The sequence below is a fragment of the Bison bison genome, unplaced genomic scaffold (assembly GCF_000754665.1).
Source record: "Bison bison bison isolate TAMUID 2011002044 unplaced genomic scaffold, Bison_UMD1.0 scf7180017864243, whole genome shotgun sequence".
Classification (NCBI taxonomy): Eukaryota; Metazoa; Chordata; class Mammalia; order Artiodactyla; family Bovidae; genus Bison; species Bison bison.
This window is the reverse complement of record NW_011494815.1, coordinates 1826279-1840372: the sequence shown is the minus strand read 5'-3', so window position 1 is coordinate 1840372 and position 14094 is coordinate 1826279. Positions and strand designations below refer to the sequence as shown.

Sequence of the window (14094 nt, the reverse complement as noted above, 5' to 3'; positions counted from 1 at the left end):
ACAACAAAATCCCACAGATTTCGCTTACCTGAGGAAGCTGCCACCATGTACACAACATGCTGGCAAGTCTGCTGCCTCAGGTGGCCTGACAGACTCTCCCCCAGAGGATTCCCTCTGACTTCAGGCTTTTGGCCACTGTCCCTTATGAAGAATTAGTAAAGTTAATTTCCCTTGAAACCACCTCACCAATGAAGCGAAACTACAGAAGCTTCAGGAACTCTGGAGTGTAGTCTCCAGTTCTAGGTTCTTCTTTACAGCTTAACTTCCTCTCCACACATGCACAGCCTCACACTCATAATGCCCCAGCTCACAGGCCGGCCTCCGTAGGCGCAGACTCTGAGTACACACTGGCCTGCAGCGCCTAGTTTAGGCAACGGTCTGGAGATGGACCCCTGCGGCAGGGCAGGGAAAGTGGAACTCGGCAGACGGCGGCAGGGGCCTTGTCACCGGAAGCGCAGAGGCTGGTGGTGGAAGTGGGCATCGGAGGCCCTGGGGCCCGTCGGTGGAGTAAGTGTCCAAGCCAGTGCTGAAGCTTTTCTGAAAACACTCGTCTGTGACTCAAAGGGAGTGTTTCTTATTTTGAGTAAAGTAGAGACAATTATTCTTTTGAAGGAACTACGAACAAGTGAAGCAGAGAAGCCCCGAGGCCCCTGGAGATAGGAAATGAAGCCAAGAGAAGAGGCTGGAGGGCAAGGGAACACGAAGTGCCTCAGGGAGCAGGCCCGCCTTCCCCAGGGGCTCCCTTCCCCCAGAGCCCGGACAAGGGCGGCCCCCCTCATTCCTGCGTGTTTTCTGCGCGGGGCTCTGGTTGGGACCTGCAGTCCATCTAGACACCTCTGATGAAGGGGACAGAAAGGTGCGTGTACACAGGTGGAGGCGGGCAGGGGGCAGAGAGCAAGACCCTACGGTGGTTACTATCCTTCAGACTGAAGAGCAAGGGCGAGAAGGTGAACACTGACGAAGGGTGGAGGACCAGCCAGGTCATTAGCTCTCCTTTTCTTCCTTTTACAGCAAAAAATACATAAAATTTTACTATTTTAACCATTTTTTAAAGTGTACAGTTCAGTGGCACTAAGCACACCCACAATGTTGTATATCTGATACACCCATCACCATTATCTAGTTCCAGGGCTTTATCCTGACCCCAAAACGAAACTGCCTACACATTAAGCAGTGGCCCCCATTTCCTCAGTCCCCAAATCTCAGCTTCCCAATCCAAATCTCTATGGATTGACCAATTCTATACATTTCACATAAATGGGAATCACATACTATGTGGTCTTTTGTGTCTGGCTTCTTCTTTTCTTGGCTTTTTTCAAATCTCATCCATGTTGTGGTGTGGATCATTACTTCTATGGCTGAACAATACTGCGCTGTGTGGCTAATCCCACTTTTGTATGTCCATTCATCCACTGATGGCCATTTGGGTTATTTCTACCTTGTGGCTATTGTGAATTGTGCTGCTATGAATATTTGCATACAAGTTTTTGCTCGACTATCTATTTTCAATTCTTTGGGGAAGGAGTAGAGTTGCTGGGTCATATGGAAGTTTGATATTTATTGAGGAACCACTTCCCCTTCTTTTTACAGATTTTCACAGACTCAGGAGGCTGGAACTCAAAAGTGAGCTAGAACAATGTTTCTCAGATTTTGGATTTCACACACCTCTAAAACTAAAACTACCATTACCACCACCCCCACCAAAGTAATAGGGACTTGCGTCAGGAATAAGGCCAACCTCATACTCTTTGCCTTGTACTTCTTTTCCTATCACCTCCACCATTGGGTCGTTTGGCAAACACTTGCCTGGTCCAATCTGCATCCAAAGTCTGAGTTTCCCTCTCCAGCTGCCTTGGGCTTGAGCAGCCTCTGGGGGCCCATCTGGGGGATGCCCTCCTTTCTAGGTAGCCCTGGTCCCTGAAATGTTCTTCCTCATGGAGAGTTGGTCCTACTCCCAGTCTCCCCAGTCTTTGCTCCCCACTCTAGGGGTCTCACAGACATTGGCCTCCTTTCACTTGTTTTGGGACTGGGACCTATGCTACTTTCTGTCTCCCAGATGCTCTATAGGGCTGAACACAGGCAACATGAGACACTGAGAGCAGAAGAGGTAGAGATAAGGGAGTCCCCCAATTTGTGAAGATTCTTAGCAGAAACAAAGAGAATCTCCAAGCTGTATGGGGGTGTGTGTGTGTGTGTGTGTGTGTGTATAGTATTATAGTATTTCATAAACACCTCTCCTCCTACACACACAGAAAAAGTTGTGAACAAGCTATAAAGACTAACAAAGTTTTGTTTTGTGGTTGGCTTGGCTTATCCCAGTTCAACATTTCTGTGTGGAAAGTCAGCAAGATAGCATGGGGAGAATTCAGAGCTGAGGTCTGCATTCAAATCAACCTTCCCCCGTTACAGGGCCACCTTGGTGAAGTTAATATGTGTGCCATGCTCACCAAATTGGTCGAAAAGGGATTTTAAGGCAGACTCATGAGATTATCATGAAGGTGAGGCTACAGAAGTACCCAGCACACCATAGGCACTTGCTCCGTAAAAGTTCTCACTGGAAGAAATCTGAGCAGCATTTTATACCTTCTATGAGCAAAATCAAAGTGAGAAGACATTATTTAATATACATTTGGCAAACAAAAAATACTTCAAAGAATCAAGTCCCTGTATGAAAGAACAATAACAGAAAGAAATGTTTAATGGTAAGGAACACGGGAACACACAGCAGGGCTGAAACAAAACAGCATTTTGGTCTCTTATCAGAGGATCCAGGGGCTCTGCTGAGGTCAAACCCTGTCCCTGCCACCTGGACAGTGGGACAAGGTCTCCCAAAAGAGGAAGGCCATGCCCTGTGTCCATGAGCCCCACAGAGGCAGTTCCAACGGGAACTGGGAGGGACCTTACACGGAAGGCAGTTGGCTCAACCTACTGGGCAGGAAGGACCCTGAGGACGGGCCCTGGGTGGTCCCTGCCTTAGGGAGGAAGCTGAAAAGGGGACTTACCACCCATCTCCCCTAGGGAGGAGATTCAGTCCCTGGCTGGTCCTGCCGAATTTGGTACTGACTTCAACAGGGAAAGAATCAGGTCTCTTTATATGCTGAATAGAATCTGTTGTCTGATTACCTTGCCTGAAAAAAGTACAGGTGGTGCTTTACAACACCTTCAGTCTGGGCTGCAGAATCTTCCTAGGAAGGGTTCCAAGCCCTCAAGATGTGCTTTCTTGGAAGGCCAGTGTAGATGTCCACAACTGTCTAGCCCGGGTCTGGCCTGCTGGGCAGTGTCCATAGGCAGCTCTGAGGCAAGAACAAACTGGAGGGGTTTCCTGCTTCCTTTTTGCCCTGGATCAGCTGCTGCAATCAGGCTGGAAGGCCTTCCTGCTGCTTTCTGTCCACCTTGGTGGGAATCCCAGTGACATAAACACCAGAGTCGGCCACAGCTGGAGGGTGGGGATCCACCTCCAACCCTCACCGCTTCAGGGCTCCAATGCCAGCAGAGCCACCCAAGCTGTGGCTAGCTCTGGCTGAGGCTGCTGCTTCTGGCCCACCACCCAGCCCGACTACATCAGGGCAAGCAGGAGTAGGCAGAGGGATTAACAGAAGATTTCAAATAGGCAACCATCATGGAGATTTCTCCCATCTGCAGAGCTCCACATAGTGTGAAAAGGGTCTTCACCTTCATCTGACCCTCAGAACACTCCCCCCTGGGAACCAAAAGGGAAACCGAGGCTCAAGGAGGGGAAGAAACACAGAACCCATTAAGATGAGGCTGAGCCAGAACCCAGTGCTAGGACTGGCTATATCGGTGCTATGCGTTCAAAGAAAAGAACCAAAAATTGGAATAACAGATATCTAACATACCCCAGGGAGAAGGCAATGGCACCCCACTCCAGAACTCTTGCCTGGAAAATCCCATGGACGGAGGAGCCTGGTGGGCTGCCGTCTATGGGGTCGCAGAGTCGGACATGACTGAAGTGATTTAGCAACAGCAGCAGCAATATACCCCAATGTTTAACCCATAAATGTCATACACTGCCTGCCTTCACACACTGTCCCCCCAACTGGGGAGCACTTTCTCTTCCCCACCTGCCAGCTGTGCTGACTCACCCTTTTGGACCCAGTCTTTCGAACAGGGCACATCCATGCCGACCTGAGCTGTCACCCACGATGTCCTCACCTTTATAAAGCACACACCTTTATTATGATTGCTTGTAGGCACTTATGTGCTTGTCTCTTCTATGCTACTGTGGATTCTAAGAGCAGAGGTGAGTTTTTTTCATCTCTGAATCCAAAGCACAAGGAGAGGATGGCACAGGGTAAATGCTCAGTAAATGTATGGTGAATGAAAAAGTAAATGTCTTCTTGCAAAACTTGCGGCCTCCATGTAATGGTCTAGTGCTGAAGCAAGGAGGTGGGAGCCTTCTCCTGGCCACTGGGGACAGGGCTCAGACACGCAGCACTTGCCAGATAGCACACTGTACCAGCACTGGGAAATGATGATCTGACCCTGCAGGAGACACCGTGGATGCAGAGCCCTCTGAGCAGAATCCTGCTCAGATCCTCTCCATCAGAGGATGCCCTCACCATGATGTCCCACTGCCAAGCAGAGAGCTGCTGGGAAGAGGCAGTTTACCAAAGACCCTGACCCAGCTGAGGGCCTTGAGTGCCCCCTGGGCCCACCCCCAGCTGCTGTGAGGCCTCATGACTGCTGCTGCCCAGTCACAGGAGGGTTTCCCTGACAGTGTTCAGGGAACCCGTCTGGTAAGAGTGCTGTGAAGCAGCATTCTGTGATCAAACATGTGGGAAATGCTACCAGTCATATCGACTCAATGGCCATGAGTTTGAGCAAACTCCAGGAGATGGTGAAGGACAGGGAAGACTGGTGTGCTGCAGCTTGGGTGGCAAAGACTTGGACATGACTGAGCTACTGAACAACAATGATAGTATGACCCCCTTGAAGAGATTCCCCCATGTGTGGAGTTCTAAGGATTCTGAGGTGTATATAGCAAAAATTATGTGACTGGGTTTTGACCCAGTATCTGCCTAACCTATTAACCACAGAGCCTCACCCCCACTGGCACATATACATTCCCTCTCCCTTTATTTTTTATTAAAAAACCTGTTAACATTTTATGGAAGTAGGGTTTCAAGGAACGTACTTTGAGGAATGCTGATGGATCACCTCATAGGGCCACCAGGAAGTGGGTGACCATGGTCCAGAAAGGGTGCCAAGGATCTCTCACCAACCAGCCCACAAACTTCCTGGGAGAAAAAGACTCAGAACCACTGAGTCCAGTGAAAAAGATGAAGGAAGCAGCTGCTGTGAGCCTGTTTTCCCATCTGCCAAATGAGAATGAGCAGACTATCTGCCTGGGGTCACTAGATGAGATCTTGGAGGTGTGCATTTGTAGAAAGCTGACCCCCAGCACGCCTCCTGCACGTCACACAGATTCTATCAAACTTACCCAAGTGACAGCTGTGCAAATACAGGAGTGACGAAAAGGGCAGGAGACCAGCAAAGAACGGACACAAAACCTCACAGCACCTAACTCAGGGGTCCATGTGTATTTTAGGGACAAACAACCCTACACATACTGATAGGCTCTGAAGATATGAATACGTTAAAACCACGAGAATCCCTGGTGCCTCTAGCCCCAGGAGTCTATGAGAATCGGCAAAAGCATGGCCTCAGAAGCCCACTAGACCCAGGTCTCAGCCAGCTCCGCTCCTTCCCGGCTGGGGAACTGGCCTGCAGCTCCACTCCTCTGTGTCTGTGTCCCCAGCATGCAGGATGAGGTTAAACCATGCCAGCCCCCAGGCTGGTGGTGAGGAGAGATGACACTGGAGTCCAGCAGCTGCACAAAATAGGTGCTCAGTGATTGTGTCTCCTTAGAGAAGGTTGGGATGTGAGGAACATTTATAAAGGCGTCTGTCAGTGACGTCTAAAACAAAACCTCTTTCTCCAGTTATGTGGGAAGGTGGCTTCTACAGGTGGGAGGATGAAGGAGGAATAGCACCTGCTGGATCGACGGACGCGAGGGAGAATACAATGAGACTCCAGGAAGCACGGTCATGACTGCCTCTAGCAGCCAGCAGAGGGGGAAGGGGCGCTCATGGCCAGGAGAAGGGGAGATGAGAAGCTGTACCTCCTAAGGAGACCAGTATGCAGCCAAGCAGAGATCACAGTAAAGGTGACAACTCTGCAAAGGCTCCCATCCACTGTGCGGTCCCACAGATCAGGTACTTGACGCACGCTGGCTCTAAGTACCAACAGAGAAGCCAAGTTACCTGACCCTGGCCACACAGCTGGCTAGCCGCCGGGCTGGACCAGAACGCTGAGCCTGAGTCCAGAGCACACGCTCTCTCCACTTGTCCGTGCTCCCCCTCAGGACAGGACCATCCATTCACATCTTCTCTTACCATCAGGGTCCTCAAGGGTGGGGACTGGATCTGACTCATCTCAGCACCCCCAGCACATGGCAGAAATGCAGCAAGTGTTGGTTGAATGAATTACATGCTTGAAAACATTTCAGAAACCTGTTGGACCTAAAAGTCAAAGTCCCTTTCCCAGAATATGACACAGTAGAAAACTACACGAGCTGACTCCCTCCTGAGGAATGTGACCTGAGGAAAAATTCCAAATTCGCCTAGAAAGTGTGAGCACCTAAGTCCTTCTACAATGGAATATATGAGAGTCTTCTGCTCCCGCTCAAAGTGGAAAAGCCCTACAGTGTTACAGGGTGAGCAGCATGGAATATCGGAGCATTGTGTTGCCTGACCACAGACAAGGAGACTGAAGGTCCGGAAGGAAAAGAGATCCCTCAAGGTGACACCTTGGGCCTCCCCCTTTTTCCTATATAAAAGGCTGCCTCTGCAAGAAAGAAAAATGCATTCAACATACACATCCTGAACAGCTGTTGTGTGTTGCCTACAGCAGGTGCAGAGACGTGCTAAAGCAGAGTCATCACACAGAACGGTGAGGGGCCCCAGTGGCTGGAGGAGTGAGTTCTGTGTAAGGGAGCGGAGAAAGGCTTCATTTGATAGGCGACATTAGGAACCATTAGGGATATGTTAGAAGGTCTAAGGGAAATATGGAAGAGTGGCTAATCTTGCCCCAAAATATGTGTTTCCCCATCTAAGTACAGAGTTCTGTATTATGAGGCCACTACTGGAACAATAACTACACTTCCCAGTCTCCTCTGCATCCAGGTGGGGCCACATGACTATGAGTGGCCGATGGGACATAAGATGGAGGAACCAGTGGAACGTGAGCAGTTAAGAGCAAGACAGCTAAGAAACGGTTATATGCCTTCTTCACCATCTCTTTCCCCTCTGCCAGCCAGAAACAAAGACTCGGAAGCTCCCAGGAACGGCAGAGCCACAGATGAAAAGAGCAGGGTCCCTGAATCACCATGTGCTTCTGCCAAGCAGAAGCAGCCACATTGGACTTCATGGGAGAATAAGTCTCTACCATGTCGGACTTTTGTTACAGCAACAAGCATCACCAACTACTCCAGCAGGGAGGGGGAAATGGGTGTTTCGGGACTAAGGCACAGTGGTGTGCCAAGGCATAGTGTGTTTCAGGGAATGGGGAAGGTCTGATGGTGGCGGGAGCATCGGCCATGTGAAGAGGATACTGAGATTCAGAAAGCTCACGCTGCTGACCACAAGGAGGAGGGTCACGTGCAGGGATTGTTTCCAGGAGCCCTGGTGTTGCTGGCGCTACTCTCGAAGGAAGAGTGGAAATTGTGAATGGTTTCCTGTAAAATCTGTCTCTCGCGTCCCTGTGGAGGAAATTGAAAACAGACAGAGAAAGTCTTGTTAAATCTTTTAACCATTAATTCAGTTGACATAGTGCTGTTAACATTTAACTCATACTTGAAAAACCCATGGGCATCTTGGAGAAAACAAATTACCTAATTGAAAGAGCACTGGGTTTAATAAAAACATTCTGAGTCAGCACCCACAAACACAGCATGCCAGGGCTGGAGAGCCCCCCAAGATGCAGAGGTCCAATCTCCCAGAGGAGGATTGGCAGCAGAACCCAGATAGCAGGCATGACTTATCCTGGGTCATTTGGCCCAGAACGGACATCTCCTACCCTGCCCTGCTCTGTGCATATTTCTAGCCATCACATTTCCAGGGAATTTTCCAGGAGCCGAACTTTCTGATACAGACTCAGATCTGAACTGCCTTGACTACCCCTTGTCCAAAAGATGACAGGTCCGTCTCCATAGTGATTCACTTCTCACCCCATCCTTGCAGACTCCCCTCCTAGTTGCCACCCTTTACACACACATTTTAAGATGGGTAAAGAGGGGGGATGTGGACATTTCTTTAAATCCAAAGAACATCTTTACTGAATATATAACTGAGAGGCAGTGATACACAGAGATTAATAACAGAGACTGGAATCAAACAGCCTGGGTTCAAATCCCAACCTCTCCCCATTTACAAGCTGGGTTACCTGGAACTAGGTACTTCATCTCTCTGTGACTTACTTTCTATAAAATGAAGATGATAATTGTAACTCAAAGGGTGCTGCTGACATTGGGCTGTGGGTGGGTAGCAGGAGGCTGGCATGTCCTGACCTCAGCGGGCAGCAGTGTAAATTAAAAAAAATTTTTTTTTAAACCAACAAATACATGTGGTCAAACTCTAAAGTAAAATAGACAGCCAGTGGGAGTTTGCTGTGTGACACAGGGAGCTCAACCCAGTGTTCTGTGACAACCTAGAGGGGTGGGATGGGGTGGGAGATGGGAGGGAGGTTCAAGAGGGAGGGGACATATGTGTGCCTGTGGCTGATTCATGATGATGTATGGCAGAAACCAGCACAATATTGTAAAGCAAGTATCCTTCAATACATTTTTTAAAAAATAAAGCAAATAAAAAGTGAATAATCTCTGGAAATCTATTCCCTGCCAAGAGTAGGGGCGGGGGGGGAAAAACCTCTACCAAACATGACTAGACTTTAACCTTCCTCTTCTTTCATTTCATGGACTGCCCTTTCCAGATCTCCAAGCAGGGACCTCTACTGCTGATGAGGCTCCTGGACACCAGGAAGGGCAGAAGAGTCTCCCTTCACACAATCCATCCCAGACACCTGGAAAAGTGCCTTCAGGATTCCATCAACACACACCCAAAGGCTATGGGGCAAAGGTCAGAACATCAGAGATAGGGTCAGAGGACCCCGAATCCCTACTCCACCATTCACTCTGTCCCAGGCGTGATCCCATGCTGCTGAGTTTCTACATCTCTAACAGGGGGAAGGCATTGCATGCTGGTGCTGTGATGTGGCTCAACCTGAGATAATGAACGGGGGTGACACTGTGCAGACTGCAGAGGGCTAAAAAATAAAAAGAGGGGATGACAGCCATGTTATTATTAGACCACCTCAGCCTTAATTGCTTGAGAAATGAGGTCAGGGTGAGACAGGGTTCCAGCGCGCTCCTAACCTCAGGAGTGAGCCGTAGATGATGAAAACCATAATCGCTCCCTGCATCCACAGCTGATTGAAGATGATAATGATAATTGCCCTTTAAAAACCCCAGGCTTCAAAGGACCATCCAGATAATTCTCAAAAGAAAAAAGCAAATGGCCATTAAAAGTAGAAAAAAAACATGTTCAGTCTATCTAGTAGTTAAAGAAATGCAAATTAACACAAGGCATACTTATTGGCCTATCAAATTAATAAAAATTAAAAAGCAAATGGAAAGCACCCAGTGCTGGCAAGGGTGCCTCTGGAACTTATATCCACAGCTGGGGCAGATGTTTACTAGCTCCTTCTGGAAGGTATTTCAGGATGAAGTACTATATACCTCGATTTAGACTATTTGACTCCATAAATTTCAGTTTTTCTTTTTTTTTTAGATATCTATTCTGAGGAGATAATTAGAAAGGCTCATACACGAAGTTGCCCACTGCAGCACTATTTATAAAAGTTTGGATATCTACATATCCAACAAGTAGGGATTAAAGAAAAATAATTTTAGTACATCCTAACAAACTTATTATATTAAAAAAGAGTTCTTAATGACATGGGTAACTGCATATATTTAACATTAAATGCAGTAAGTAGAATATAAAATTATAGATTTAAATTTATCTCAGCCACATAAAGAAAAATACTCAGCACAAAACACTGCAGAGTGATCTTCCCAAATACCAACAGCGTTGACCTTTGGGTGGCTAGATTGTGATTCCTTTGTAAGTTCTTTTTCCCCTTTCTGGTACTGCATACATTTAGTACAATGAATATACACAGCTTTGATAATCACAAAAAAATAGGAATGGAAAGAAGCAATGGCTTAGGACCAACTAAAGGTGAAACTCAGGCTATCATTTCTGGTTAAACTTCTCCAATATATAAACCTGTTTGAAACTAACACACTAATAAGCAGACTCTGCTTATTCATAACTCGAATGCTGAGGTGGGTTCATCAGAAAGTCAAATGGTTTGCAGGCTGAGGGGACACACTGCTTTGCTAATATTCATATGGCTGAGCCAGGTTTTGGGTGAATATTCATTAAAACAATTTTTTTTGGCTAAAATATTCAAACTTTTTTGATTATGTAAGAAATACATTTTACATCACAACCCATGTAAATTGATGCAACTGAAACAAGCTTTAGTCTTCTTACCTGCAGAGAATGTTGATATTTTCTACTCTATTCTATTTCCCTTGTTAAAATGCTGCTCATGAACTACTAAAAAATTGATTCCACAAGCCCCCAGTGTGTTGTGGACTGCAGCTAGAAAGACATGGGGGCAAGGGGGCAAGGAGAGCTGGGCTTATCCTCTCCCACATGTCCTGAGTTCTCAGATACATATAGAGCATTTGAACCACAGTGGGTACTCTCTTGGCCAAGGTTGGGTTTCAGAAGTAAAAGGATGAATGTTAGGAGAAGCTCATGCCCTGGAGCAATCAAAGAGACAGGAGTCAGGGTCAGCCGGGTCCAGCCCAGAAGAGAAGCGGCCCCAGGCATCAAAAGAGCTCTTAGAAGCCACACTCAGTCTGAGAAATACTTTGCTCTTTCTAAGAAGCAGCACAGACTTGCAATGGTGACCTAGAGTAGGGAAGATACACTTGCTTTTGTGACATTCAGCTTCTCCCAATCACATCTTTGCTCTCAGATACAGTTGATGCACATGGTCCTCATTTCCACAGCATTCTGCCTGGCACAGCTGACCTTCCAATAACAGGGCTACTATACAGCAATCGGTTCAGATCAGCCCCTTCCCTTTGCACCGATCTCCATGGGGGATAGCTTGACTTTGCAGGGTGGTGCCTGTGGGGAGGACATGGATGTCTTGGCATGTTGGAAGCACCTGGGATCTTTCAGCTGGGAGGTGTTCAGCTGAGGGCCCCAAGGAAGATCTTTGTTATGGGTTAAATGTTTGTGTCCTGTGTTGAAACCCTAACCCCTCAAGTGATGGTGGTGTTAGGCGGTGGGGCCTTTGGAAGATGATTAGGATTAGGTGAGGTCATAAGGGTGGGGCTCCCGTGATGCCATCCATGTCCTTACGAGAAGAGAGAAAGAGAGATTTTGCTTCTATTTTGGGCCACATGAGGAATTGAGAAGGTGGCAACGTGCAACTTGGAAGAGGAGCCTCACCAAACTCAACCACTCTGGCACCCTGATCTTGGACCCCCAGTCTCCATACTGTGAGAATTAAACTTCAATTTATAAGCCACCCCATCTAAGGTACTTTGTTTTGCAGCCTGAACTATGACAATCACCAACAGCTGTTACTCTGCTTCTCTTGATGGGACCCTGTTTAGTAAACAAGGAGAAGGGGGAGGCCAATGGATTTGAGAGAAAACTATAAAAAATGTCCTAGTCTGTACAGACTTTAAGAAAAATACCCTCCTTTGGAGTGGGGCTCAAGGCGTCCTATCATCCACTCTGACGATGACTATTAAGTTGCCTAAGATTTGCAAACTAACCCAGTGTGTATTCTTTTTGTGATTCTGGACCAAAGAGGCCATGCCACAGACAGCAGAGGGGAGGTTTCAGAAATGCTGGCAGTTATCATCTACCAAGACTCAGACCCTGCTCCAGTGACACCCAGCTCTGGTCTTTCCACACCCTCTAAGATCCTTACTGCCCCTCCATCTAGAACCTCTTTTGTCCTTCCTTTTTGACTGGTCCAGGCTTTCTTCCCTCACCTCCATCCTCTCCTTGGCTCACACGTCTGGCCCTTGCAGGCCTGAAGAAGGAAGGGTCCTAACTCCTGAGCTAGAGCCTCCTCACCGTCACTCACCTTGTCCTCTCACACAAGCCTCTGTGTACTTGCCTGGGTTACCCTCGACCACGCTGGGAGCCCTAATCTGTCCCCTCTGGCCTCCTCTCACACCAGGCTCCTTGCTCTCCATGATTCAGCCACTTCTTTAGTTCTTTTCGTTAATTAATTTTTAAAAACTTTTGGCCACACTGCACAGCATGTGGGATCTTAGTTCCCTTAGGGATTGAACCCGTGCCTCCTGTAGTGAAAGCCTGGAGCCGTAGGGACCACCAGGGAAGGCCCGTTAGTTCTTTAAATACACCACACACGTCAGCGCAGCACCTGTGCACATGCGCTTCCCTCTGCCGGTACCCTTCTTTTACCCCTGTGCCAGGTGGTTCTCATCTTCCTTCAGATGGCGGCCCTCCTGCCCTTCCTCGGGGATGTCTTCCAGGCCCCACCCTCTCACCGGGAGCTCTCCCAGCACAGTTCGCCTCTCCTGTGCTGGTGGATTACATCAAGGCAGGACAGCACACGGGTCAGGACACAGACACTGGGTTCTAATCCTGGCTCTGCCACTTACTGACTGGGTGATTACGGGCAAGTTCTCTGACCTCTCTGTGCCTCAGTTCCCACGTCTGTAAACTGGAACCAACCTCAGGGGCCTTCCGTGAGGGTGACATGAATGACTAGAAATGATGTGCTCAGAGCAGTGCTGGGCTCAGAGTGATTCTCCGTGCTCAGCACTCACACAGTACCTGGGACATGGCAGAGAGTCAAAGGACAATTTTTTCATGAATAAATCAATGGTCCAAAGACTTTGGTGCTGGCTTCGGGTGATCCACCCACAGTAAGCCACCCTAAGGTTTCTGTTCCCTGGATGAACCCTTCCCAGCAGCCAAGACCTGCCCACCTCCTGCCCTTCATGTCTAAGGGAAGAGCAGAAATGGTGCTGGTCTGGGAGTCAGGACTCACAGTGCCTCTCGGAGCCTCTGCTTCCCTCTCTGTAAAGTGAGGCAGTGAGTGTCCGGGACAGGTGAACAGAATCAAGGAAGGGACCTTACAAAGCAGAAAGAACACACAGCAAAGACCTGCAGAAAAATGCTCAGGCTCACATGCATGGGTAGCAATGCCAACCACAACATTTGGAAGGCTCACTTCACAGCCTTGATGTTGCTGGCTAGTCTCTTAAGTCGTGTCTGACTCTTTGTGACCCCATGGACTGTAGCCAGCCAGGCTGCTCTGTCCATGGGATTTCCCAGGCAAGAATACTGGCGTGGGTTGCCATTTCTTTCTCCAGGGGAATCTTTCTGACCCAAGGATTGAATCTGCATCTCCTGCATTGGCAGGCAGATTCTTTACCACTGAGCTAGCAGGGAAACACACCCCACAGCCTACAGACAAGCAAAACAGCGATGACAACAATGGCAATAAAACCAGCTCCCAACCTGAGTGGGCTAGGGGCAGGTTGGGGAAGGGTGGCAGGGCTGGTTGGAGAAGCTGCCTCCATACAGATCTGCCCTCCCCATCCCCAATTCTGCTCGTGGGCTGAACAAGGGAAGTGGGCGGGTACCGGCCGCCCAAATTAACTAAGGAAATGTACGTGAAGTGATCTGTGAGCGACAAAATGCTACATGGATATTCACTTGCCACTGTCACTTCAGGTCTGATCAGTATTTCTGTGCCTACCCAGCAACATATAGACAGAACCATACAACAGTCACAGTCTCTGACATAACCTCATGTTGTGGCACACAGCCTGAGGAACAAGACAACAGAAGAAAAAGCATACAGGCAGACAAGTCCACTCTGACACTATTTATAATGGTAACATCCCATTATTGCCCAACGAGTGAGGAGCTGTAAGGCAAC

At 48.3% G+C, this 14094-nt stretch overlaps 2 protein-coding genes across 2 annotated transcripts in view; both read right to left on the bottom strand.

The window, feature by feature from the left end:
- The window catches only part of GABBR2 (gamma-aminobutyric acid (GABA) B receptor, 2), a 410792-nt gene extending 404337 nt beyond the window's left edge, over positions 1–6455 (bottom strand). Inside the window, exon 1 of the mRNA XM_010847041.1 lies at positions 6417–6455. Coding sequence (XP_010845343.1) covers positions 6417–6455 — 39 coding nt within the window. The remainder of the gene's footprint in view (positions 1–6416) is intronic.
- A 1208-nt stretch (positions 6456–7663) lies between these two features.
- Positions 7664–14094, bottom strand: part of ANKS6 (ankyrin repeat and sterile alpha motif domain containing 6) — a 49458-nt gene continuing 43027 nt past the window's right edge. The window contains exon 15 of the mRNA XM_010847108.1: positions 7664–7780. Within this exon, the coding sequence (XP_010845410.1) occupies positions 7676–7780 (105 nt within the window). The 3' untranslated portion in view covers positions 7664–7675. The remainder of the gene's footprint in view (positions 7781–14094) is intronic.